The sequence below is a fragment of the Rhinolophus ferrumequinum genome, chromosome 22 (genome assembly GCF_004115265.2).
Source record: "Rhinolophus ferrumequinum isolate MPI-CBG mRhiFer1 chromosome 22, mRhiFer1_v1.p, whole genome shotgun sequence".
NCBI classification, from domain to species: Eukaryota; Metazoa; Chordata; class Mammalia; order Chiroptera; family Rhinolophidae; genus Rhinolophus; species Rhinolophus ferrumequinum.
In genome coordinates, this window is record NC_046305.1 from 42,643,992 (window position 1) to 42,655,690 (window position 11,699).

General features: G+C 44.0%; 1 protein-coding gene across 1 annotated transcript; it reads left to right on the top strand.

Moving 5' to 3' along the window:
• The first annotated feature begins 2,750 nt into the window (after positions 1–2,750).
• LOC117015075 (olfactory receptor 11A1) lies at positions 2,751–3,701 on the top strand. The gene has a single exon (XM_033093450.1). The coding sequence runs from the start codon at positions 2,751–2,753 to the stop codon at positions 3,699–3,701; it is 951 nt and encodes a 316-aa protein (XP_032949341.1).
• The last annotated feature ends 7,998 nt before the right edge of the window (positions 3,702–11,699 follow it).

Here is an 11,699-nt window from a genome sequence, read left to right on the forward strand (position 1 = left end):
GGACATAGTGTGAAAGCCAGTCCAGGAGAAAGGTAGAGAAGGCTGTCAGAATTCCTCAGCCTTTATGGGGTGACTCGCTCACCAACCAACAAAGCCGGCCTCTCTTGCCCTGAAGTTAACACTGGGAAGAAACGCTGTCTTGTGGAACCTTTCCTCTTCCCCCCTCTGTGAGATAATGCAAACTAGTCTACGTCCGCAGGTGCTGAGAGGCAGTTAGTGGTTAGGAGCAAGGGATCCAGAGTGAGTCTGACTCTCATCTCGGCCTCTTTCTAGCTGATGACCACAGGGAAGTTATTTACCCTCTCTGCGACTCCATCTGGAGAGGGAGGATCAGAAGCGTACCCACCACATAGCATTGGTGTGATGATTGAGTGAGTTATACATTTTTCGTGCCTGGGATCAAGTAATATCATTGGCAGTGTTGGGGCCCAGGACAGGCAGCCCCCAAATATCCCACAACGGCACATTGATTACTCTGTATTAAAGTTACTTGACAAGCAGCCAGGGCAAGAAGGGCACACTGACCCTCCGTTGTCTTCCTGAATGCAGGAAATCAATCTCCCCTGTGAAGGGGGCCCTCCTTGCTGCAGAGGGGCTGAGAGAGACACCCTTGTTGCTAGATGTCAGGAATCCAGAGCCAAAAAGCTTGCTTAAATAAAGCTTGTTACTCCTTTACTAATTTACTACCCAAGCCCAAACTTTGTTTAGAGTCCTCAGTAATGAGCACCCAAACCTACGTGTCTTCACCCTGTCCTTTCTTCACAAATGTATTGTTTCTTTGTCTACAAAGTATACAAAGCCGGCTGCTTCCTCACTGCAGAGAGCATCATCATTTATGATGTCCCGTGGGCATGTCTTAGATTGTGTTTTCCTCCTGTCAATCTGGTCTTGTGCCAATTATAAGTCCAGCCCTAAGGACTCACGAAGACTAGAGGGAGGGAATTCTCTCGGTCCCCCATAGCCACAGTAGAAGCAGCAATGTCCAGGAGTCCGTCTGTGTACTGTGAGGACCGAAGCCTCCCTCTCTGAGGTCTCAGATCCTTACGTAGTTGTGTTTTGCAAGGGATGAAGAGCCGTCCTCTCTTCGTGCCTTCCCCCATGCTCCATTCAGTGAGCTCAGCATCCGGGCATCCCCAGGGCACCAGGACTATGGGTCAGCACAGATTCAGGGTTAGTTCTGTGAGCCACTTGGAAAGCTGGAAGTATGGTGCCACAGAATGGTACCTAAGACCCTTGGTCAATTTCAAATGGAATGGATGTATTGCCAGAGGCTGTTCGTATGATAAGAAAAGCAGGAAGAACTTACTTCCTCACACAATTGCATGCACAAAACACTGCGCGATGTGGCAGAAGAAACTGGGATTTGTTGCCAATGACCCCTTCAAAGTCAAGGCAATTCTTGGTGAACTTCAGGAATGTTGGCAGCCCGGAGCAGCAGTGATGTCCCAATCTTTGTGTTTATATGCTTTTTGCACGTGCTACATGTTAAGTCCTCCCACCCTGTGTCCCATTTTACAGATGAGAAGCTGTCTCAGAAAAGTTAAACTCCTCATTCAAAGCCCGACTCATAAAGCAGAGCCCCTGGCTTTGCTGAGGGTTATTGGCTTCTCACGAAAATTGCCTCATTGTTACACCCACACAGTGCTTTCTTTATCTGCAAGTGGGTTTTCCCATCTCCACTTGCTTACTTGCAGCAATCTGGTCCTTCCGTAATTAAGGAGAGGCAGATCCAGTACAAAGGGATTGAAAATAATAAAGTGATTTCAGCCTTCAACTCTGCACGGCAGTGTTTTCTGGGCAGTTTCTCTTTATGCCCTGAGCCTTGTGGTGAGATAGATGGCTTGAACCAGCTTAGAATTGAGTGGGAGACTTGGGCTTCCTTATCTCACTCCAAAGACCCTGCGGCTATCTTATACTGAATCGGTTGCTTGCACACAGAGCCCGAGGGCCACCTGGTTCTGTATCTTCTTTTTCCTTTTACTGAAGCCCTAGATAAAATCTTTTCAATGGCCTGATTTTTTACCTATTTACAATTGTGAGAGGAAGCACACCTGCTCCGGTGTGACACCAGCATGGGCGCTCACCTCAGAATTAGAGAATCTCAAATGTCACTCACATGATTTCCTCCTGCTAGTATCAAGGAAACAAAAACAAAAATACGAAACTGAATTCTCAACTCACTAAGAAGCTGAAAGGAGAGGAATGCCTAAAAGACATAACGGGGGGCATTTCCCTAAAGAGGTGGGAGAGGAAGGTTTCCCTGGGCCCTTGATCCTCTAGGTCCTATGTGAGAGTTCACAAAACCTCCAAAATGTGCCCATCTTCCTTTTAGATCTTCTTCCTGTTTTTCCATATCTCCCCAAGCCACCATAGTACGTTCAGGAAGGGCATCGAGCAGGTGATACTTTTTCTTTTTCCTTTGTCCTTCCTTCCCTCTGTATTCCTTTTCTCCTTTCTTACATTTCCTGCTGACAAAGCCTGACATTGTTCTTGAGGAAGTGAAGATACAGGTGGGAAAAGAAGGCGGTGGTGGTGAGAGAGGAAGTTGCAGTCATCGCAAGTCCTTATTCTAAATTCTTTTGTTTCCCGCTTCAGGCGTTGGGGAAAAAAGGATGATACTTCTCTACCCAAACAAAAAGAACTTCCAAAAACTTGAGTGGGGCATGAATATCATCTCTCTCGGTCCATGCTCTATGTGTAAGCTAGAATTTTCTGCATTTTGCATGTTATATCCCTAAGGAAGCCAAGGCATGGTGACCTTGTCCTGGGAAAACCAATCAACAATAACGGAATTTGTGCTTAGAGGATTTTCCTCCATCCGACACCTAAATATTTTCCTCTTTATGATGTTTCTAGTTTTCTACATCTTAATTGTTTCTGGAAACCTCCTCATTGTTCTGCTAGTTTTGTTCAACCATCACCTCCACACCCCCATGTACTTCTTCCTAGTGAATTTGTCCTTTCTGGAGATCTGGTATACCACCAACATTGTCCCCAAGATGTTGCTAATTATCCTAGCTGAGCAGAAAACTATCTCTGTGGCTGGCTGTCTGGCCCAATTTTACTTCTTCGGATCCCTGGCTGCAACAGAGTGTCTCTTGCTTGCTGTGATGTCCTACGACCGCTACCTGGCCATCTGTCAACCTCTCCACTATCCCTTCCTCATGACTGGCCCCCTGTGCATTAGGCTGGCTGCCAGCTCTTGGCTCTGCTGTTTCCTCCTCACAGCAATCACTATGGTCTTACTGTCTAGACAAACCTTCTGTGGACCCAATGAAATCGATCACTTCTTTTGCGACTTTACTCCTCTGGTTCATCTCTCCTGCATGGACACCTCACTGACTGAAACCATCGCGTATGCCACCTCTTCTGCAGTGACTCTGGTCCCATTTCTCCTCATCACAGCGTCTTACTCCTGCATTCTTGCTGCTATCCTAAGAATTCCACCTGGCACAGGTCGGCAGAAGGCCTTCTCTACCTGCTCCTCACACCTCACCATGGTCACAATGTTTTATGGGACATTAATTGCCACATACCTTGTGCCCTCAGCCAACTCATCCCAACTCTTGCGCAAAGGGTCCTCTTTGCTCTATACCATCCTGACACCCATGTTCAACCCCATAATCTACAGCCTAAGAAACAGAGACATTCATGAAGCCCTAAAGAAGTGCTTCAGTAAGAAGCCAGGTTTCCTCAGATGAAGCAAAAAGGAAAAATGCCATATTTGTCCAAGGGTTGATGAACTGGATTGAGTCACTTAGATTTTATATAAAAGGCAACTACCTAAACCAGGAACTACCCAAGCCAGATGACCAGATGCCTCTAAGTATGGCTGTGGACACTGCTGAGTTCTGACAGTTTCTGGTGAACTGGTTGTGTCCCAGCAATGGTCTAAACAGGTCAAATTCTGTACCATCATCTTCAGTAGACCTGGATCCTTATGTAAAAGCTCACATCCAAAATGAGCTGGGAAGACTGGTCACTCATTCATTCAGGTATTCATTGAGGGTCTACTCCATCCAAGGAATTGTACTACATCTAAGTGATAAACAAATAAAAACAGGCAGTTTTTGCTCTCACTAAACTCAGTCTATACGGGGAAGACAAACAATTAAATAACTAATGTAAAACTACATATATAAGTATAAAATTATACTTGTGATTTGAAATTTAAAATAATAAAATGACCACTACACACCTATTAGAATGACAAAAATCCAGGACGCTGACAACACCAAATGCTGGTGAAGATGTGGAGCAACAGGAACTCTCATTCACTGCTGGTGGGAATGCAAAATGAGATCGATGCTTTGGAAGACAGTTTGGAAGTTTCTTACAAAACTAAACAGACTTTTACCATCTGATCGAGCAACTACACGCCTTGGTTTTTACCCAAATGAACTGAAAACTTATGTCTACACAAAAACCGCTCATGGATATTTATAACAGCTTTATTCATGATGGCCCAAACTTGGAAGCAACCAGGTTGTCATTCAGTCGATGAATGGAAAAATAAACTGGTACATCCATACAACGAAATATTATTCAGTACTAAAAATAAATGAGCTGTCAAGCCATGAAAAGACATGGAAGAAACTTAAATGCATATTACTAAGTGAGAAAAGCCAATCTGAAAAGGCTACATACTATATGATTTCAACTATATGACGTTCCGGAAAAGGCAAAACTATGGAGACATTAAAAAGATCAGTGGGTCTAGGCTGTACCACTGAAACTAATGTAAAATAATATTGAATGTCAAGTATAATTGAAAAAAATAGTCACAGGGATATGATAGCATAAGGCATATAGTCAATAATATTGTAATAACTATGTACAATGCCAGATGGGTAAGAGACTTATTGGGGTGATCACTTTGTGAGGTATATAAATGTCTAATCATTATGTTGTTTTGTATACCTGAAACTAATATAATATTGTATATATGTCAACAATAATTGAAAAAGAAATTGTTAAAAATTAAAGAAAAGAAAAAATCAGTGGTTGCCCCAGGCAACCGGGTTTGGGGGAGGGAGGACTGACTAGGCAGAACACAGAGGATTTTTAGGCAGTGGGACAGTTCCGTATGCTACTATAAAGGTGGATCCATGTCATTACACACTTGTCAGAATGTCTCGAATGTGCAACACCAAGACTGAAGCATAATGTAAAGTATGGACTCTGGGTGATAATTATCAACGTAAGGTCATCAGTTGTAACAAACGTCCCGCTCTGGTGGGGATGTTGATAGCGGGGAAAGCTGTGCCTGTGTGGGGGCAGAGGTTATATAGAAAACCTCTGTACTTTCCCCTCAATGTTGCTGAGAACCTAAAACTACTCTAAAAATAAACTTATTTCAAAAATAACAACAGTAATAATAATTATAAGATGTTAATTATACACCAGTTTCTTTCTCTGGAGTGGATGTGGCCTTGGCAAAGCATTTTCTAATGCTTTGCACTCTGGGACTTGGAAATGGGAAATGAAGATTTGGGGTAATGAGGCGAGGCAAAGGACCCACGCCAAATTCTGCAGTGCTCCATTTCTCCTGCTGCTACGGTGGCAGGCTTGGTTGGAAGCTGGGACTTCCTATTTCTTGAGTGCCACCCCCTTCTCCAGGCCCTGCCAGGATCTTGCTTGGACTCGCTCCCCTTCCTGCTGGCACACGCTCTCGGTATTAGAACACAGGGTGTGGTGGGCATGTGTTTGTTCTTTGCTCCATGGAGCTCTGAAGAGCTGAGTTAACTTCAGAGCAGAGAAGCTGAGGTCAGCATTGCACACTCACGTGCTGCCTGCCTCCTGGTCTGGCTCCCACAGATTATGCTGCCCCAGTGCTGAGGATAGGATTATCTCTTGCCTAAACTTTTTTGTTGAAGCTTTTCTTTTTTTTTTGAGTTTAGCAAAGAGAGTATGCTCACCATTCATGGGGGTTCCACAAAACCCTCACTGGAAACGACACAGATGAGCCGGTGCTGGGTGTCTGAAAACATTCTCAGGCTTTGTCTTATGAAGAGAAAATTGCTGTCTTCTTGCTCCTCTTTAAACGACAAAAATATTATGAGGTCTTCCTAGGGCACTCCGGTGGAAAATAAAAGCCAGCTTTCAACTACCCACTGGTGCCTCAGCTGTGGCAACTGTTCATGTCAGATTAGCTCTGGGGAAAGCTGGATGGCTAGATAGGAGAGCAGGCTTTATGGCACGGGCAAGTTTGAAATGCACTTTCTGTCACTTTCTGGCAGTATGCTTTGGGCAAATGACCTACACTCACCAATCTTAGCCTTTCTCATCTGTAAAGGAGGAAATGCCATGCCTGTCTCACACTGCCACCAAGTAAGCATATGTACAGTGCACTGTCTGGCTCACAGGAAGAGCTCAGTAAATGGAAGCCCTTGTGGCTTTTCTCCTAGGTTCCACCTTCTTCACCAAATCCTAGCCCAATGCTTATGTAGTAAGAATTCATTTTTTATATTATAAAGTAATAAATATTCAGAATTTTTTTATTGATGTTTTTATTTTTATTTTTATTTTTTTCTTTTTTTTCTTTTTTTTTATTATTTTTTAAATTTATTGGGGTGACAATTGTTAGTAAAATTACATAGATTTCAGGTGTGCAATTCTGTATCACATCATCCATAAATCACACTGTGTGTTCACCACCCAGAGTCAGCTCCCCTTCCATCACCATATATTTGATCAGGCCCGGAGAAACATGTGCGTATTAGTCAGTCTATCTTCTTTCACAGATAGGGAAGTGATAACCTGGGGGAATTAAGTGGACTTTCCCTGCGAGATTATAGACCAGTACTTCTGTTTCTGGGGCCAGGCATCTTACCCGTATGCCAAATGACCTACCAACGTAGTGGCTTTCCTCCTTACCCAGGGACACATAAGGAACTCTCCTTGGATATGCCAGAATTGCCTGTGGGATCGCTGTTTTGTTACACTTGGCCAGGGGGGCGTGTAGCGTATCATGGTACATGCCGGCGCCCTGGGCATCCCCTGCCAGCCCAGGCCCCACATCACACATCTTATACGCTCCCAACCTCCAGGCAGGTAACAAAGCCTCAGGATGTTTGTGGCCGGCACACTTGCTATCAACTGGGAGAAACATTTCCCCATTATTTCTTCTGCAGGAAGCCACAACAACTCCCATCCCCACAAATGGGGAAGAGCAGCTGTTGGGTGTAGAATTGGTTTCCCCCTGCCATTGATCCATGGCAATAAAACATAAAGCCTGGGGAGTCTCTTTCCAAGTTAGCGATGTCTACAGGACCGGAGAAGCCCTGGTCCCACAACTGAAAATAAACCCAACACTGGCAAAGAACCCAGGGGTCTGGTCTCCTGGACCAGTGGGTTTCTATCCTTAGATTTGTGCAAAGGTCCTAAGAAGACACCCCAGGGAGGAAGAGGATGAGCAGCCTCTGAGCCCCACCCCTGTGGTCCCTGCGCAGTTCTACTTTTATCTGCCTTATTTATTGCTGTTCTATTTCAAACTTGATTTGAATAAAGACTTTTGCTGCTATATAAGTATACACAAATATACACACACACATGTTTTTTTCTTAGACCTTTCATGATAGCTCCCCTTATTCTCCCTGTTGGAAAAATATACAAAAACACAGAGGTCGTGTTTGGATTAGTTTATGTCCTATAAGGTCAAGGCCAGAGCATCTAAGGTGACCAGCTCCTGTGGGTGATTTTGTGTGTCACCGTGACCTGCACTGCATTTTCTAAGCCTCTGAATCTCTGTAACTGACTTCTCTTCTACAAGTTAGTCTAAAAGCAACACTTGCCAATGACTTCCCTGGCTTGCGAAGGATTCCTGTTCTTGTGGGGTACTGGATACCCACAGTTAGCATGGCCGCACCCTGACATATTTGTTCTTTGAGGCTCAGGAGTGTGTTGGCCTGCAAAAAAAAAAAAGCTTCTTTTCACCCAGACTTAGATCCCTTCTGAGGAGAAGCACAGGAAAGGGTACACAATGACCTACGAGTTCCTGAGTCTCGTCCCAGGGCCGGGCAGTCCTTTGCTGATGTACAGGAGGGGATAGAGATGTACAGTCAAGACTGGATGAGGGAGTTGGGAGAGGAGATCGTGGCCACTGCTGTCATCACAGAGAGTAGCTGTGTTTGGAGGGAGACTTGTCACCCTGCCATCTCTGAGCTCAGGCAGGAGGACAAGAAAGCTCATCTAGTCTTGCGCACGGTGTCATGCAGTCTCAGTGGTTTCTCACTGAGCCACACGCACATGAGCTCCAAGAAGATGGGACCTTAATAAGAGAGAGTCACAACTTTCATGTGGAAATCACGAGTCTGCAGCACGATGGGACCACACCTTGTGCATCCTCCTGGGTTCTGACCTTTTCCCTAACCACTGAGTTGGGATATCTGCTTACTTCCTATCTAACTGACAGGCCTGAGGCAAGTCTTTTGATAACTTTAGGCCCCAGCCTCCAAATCTGAAAGTCCGGAAGATTGGCTAGGTGTTTTCTAAGGAATATACTGAGGTTAATTATCAATATTCAGACTTTAAGCCTTATAAAGAAGGCTTTTCCACATCGTTTCTCATTTGGTCCTCATTCGCCTGTAAAGTAGAAATTATCCCCACAGCACAGATGAAGAAACCAAGACTCAAAGATGTTCAGTGACTTCTTCGAAGTATCTCTGTGAATGCATTGGCAAACTTTCATCCAAGGCAGCCCCTTGGGGCACTACTGTCCCAGATGCCACACTGTCAAACAGTTCTGCCCTGTTTTACGTAATGTCTGTGATGTGTTATGGCTACTTAATTCAGGCCCTAAGGACAGTATGAGCTCTAGAAAAATACCTCTGCAATTTCTGAAACCCAAATTTTTAATTTGTTTCTCAATATAAATGATTTTTTGAAATTCCAGAAATATCTAGGGAAATAATGATATGAAGTCAAATGTTAGACTTTTAAGCACTCACATTTTTTTCTAAGTTATAACTCATAATCACAATCAAATTACATGGAGAATTTTCTTCTTAAAATTGTTCTATTGTACTCTCTACGAAACTCTAATTTCAGAGTCCGTAAGCAAAACATCTATGATGCTGATTAACTTTCACCTCCCATTTGAAGCTTCCAGTCTCACAACTCTCACAAGCATCTCTGCCTCTCCAGCTCTAATATTCGTGCATACTTGAGTAACTTTCTGGGGAAAGCTTGGGAATTCTACCTGTATTTTTTTCATATTTCAATAGTGACTACTTTCAACATAGTACAAACATACTCATCTAGAATGCTTTAAAAGAAGGCCCAAATGAGGACCCAATGCTCTCTCTTTTTCTGTATGAAGTTTTGTCCATTCGGGATGCATTTGGGCTGGCACTCCTGCATGCGAATGGAGCATCTAAAATTTATATTCCCACTCTTTGTCTGGCCACCTGCATGTTTCCTACATCCCCAGGTTCCATTATCACATAGAATGCTTGACCAATACACCATGCACTGAGAAGGCCAAGCCATGAGTCTGAGCTACTGCGAGATCCCTTTCCTAATTTAGCTTTTTTTTTTTCAAAGTTTTTGAGCTACCTTGATGCCTTGATATTATCTTATTCTCCATTTTATTTTTCTTGTATATCCAAATGGATTGTGAACATTTGATGGTCATAAACCACATTAGTTCTCAGTGAAATCTTGTAGGTTTGGGTCTAAGTGGATCTACAATTCTCCACCCTTTCTAGGCCACAGCTGCTTCTGGTTGTCCAGCACTTGGATCGGCCCTTCCCAATGGGATGATGGAGAGAAATACACTAAAGGAAAAGTTTTCTCCGCTAAAAGAGTCATCCATTTCTGCCATGAGCAACTCTTGCCTTGCGATGTTTTTCCTGATATTCCTAAAACCCCCTCTCTAATAACCACTTTTCCCTCCATAGATGTTGACTTTACCTCTCCTTCTCTCTCTCTCTCTCTCTCTCTCTCTCTCTCTCTCTCTCTCTCTCTCTCCCCCCCTCCCTTCTCCTCCTTACCCAAATCGCTAGTTCCCCTAACTTGCAGGCCTCACACTTCCTGAGGCTATTCACATATTAACAGAGCAACTCCTATGTGCCAGACACAACCACTTAACATACACAGAGCATCATAGAACCTACCACCACAGCCAGAGTCTAGTAGGGAAAACAGACAGTTATGTGAACAGTGACTGACAGGGTGATATCTATGGGCAATGGAAGCACGTGACAGGAGCACCTGGTCCTGTTGAGGGCTTCCTGAGGGAACTGAGATGGAGAATGTGTAGGAATTAGTCAGATGAAGAGGTGAGAGAGTATTCCAGAGAGGGGGGGGGGGGCAATGAACTAGATTGGTTTGTTAAGCCACTCAAAGGAATTCGGAACCCAGCATGGTGGGACAATGGAGGTGGGGATGGAGAAGAGTGATGAGATAGCGTTAGGAGTTAACAGGAGCTGCTTAAAACCTATGGGAAGTCATTAAATAGTTTTAAACTGGAAAGTGACATAATTAAATTTGTATTTTTAGAAGGCTCTCCTTCTTAGGGCCAAGAGAGAAAACATCCAAGTTGATCTTGAAGGAGGCTGGAATCCAGTAACCCAGGTGAGAGACAAGGATCGGTATAAGTGGCTTTGGAGTTGGAGAAAGGTAGCCTGATTGGGAAATATTTAGGAAAGGTATAATTTAAAAGACTTGGTTGATGTTGTTGAAATAACTTTCTAGGAACAAGATAGAGCCACTCCCGCCCCGGTACCATGTAAACAAACTGAGACTTAGATGATTTTTGTGTCCCTGTAAACGCTCCTCTTGACTAGAAATGCAATATATCCAGTCAGCCGATACCTAAGCGCCAAGCCAACTCGGGGCCTTCTCATCCCAAACAAGGATGGCTACGATTATTGGCCCCAGCCAATCAGATATTTACTATTTTTCTCTTCCTTGTTCCTAAACCATATAAAATCTTCCTACCTTCTGCCTGTTTTGTAATTTTCCAAATGGAGACTGTCCACTTTATGAAGGGTTAAATAAAGTTTGTCTGTATCACCTAAATTGTCTTCTTGAATCAGTTTTTAAGACTAATACGTGGTGGTGTGGGAGAGAGAGTAGCCTAAGAATCCTCCTGGTTTATGATGTGGGCAAAAGGGAAGTGAATCAGGCCTTTCCCTGAGGTGACGATGAGGGGTGGAGAGCAGGCCTGAGTGGGAGGATACTGAGTTTGCTAAGGTGAATTTTGGACACTGGACTTCAGGTGCCTGTGTGGAGCACGAATGAGAGATCGATGCGCATCTTTGATTTGTGCATCTTTGGCACAGAGATACAGTCATCAACCCCATCCCATCAGGATGAAGGAGATAACAGAAAATGTGAGTCAAGCAAGAAGTTTTTCCTCATCAACTCCACTTCAGGGTTCTGTCAGTGTGACAGCAGCCCCAAGGGAGGGACAGTGATTCCTCAGGCTGATGCCAGCGCAGGAGAGGAGAGTTTATAACAGCATTTCCTAAGGTAGAGTTACACTGAAAAATTGTTCCTTGGGGAAAACCACACACACACACACACACACACACACACACACATACTCACACTCACACTCACACACACACAGACACACACACATTCTTCTACGACCAAATAAGTTTGGGGAAATCTGCATATTTAAAGAATATTAAGAAAATATCAAGGACTGACAAGTTCTGCAGTGAAAAACATTTCCATCTTTGTTTAACTCA

Coding starts and splice junctions, on each gene's coding strand:
- LOC117015075 (XM_033093450.1), top strand. CDS start 2,751: ATGGTGACCTTGTCCTGGGAAAACCAATCAACAATAACGGAATTTGTG.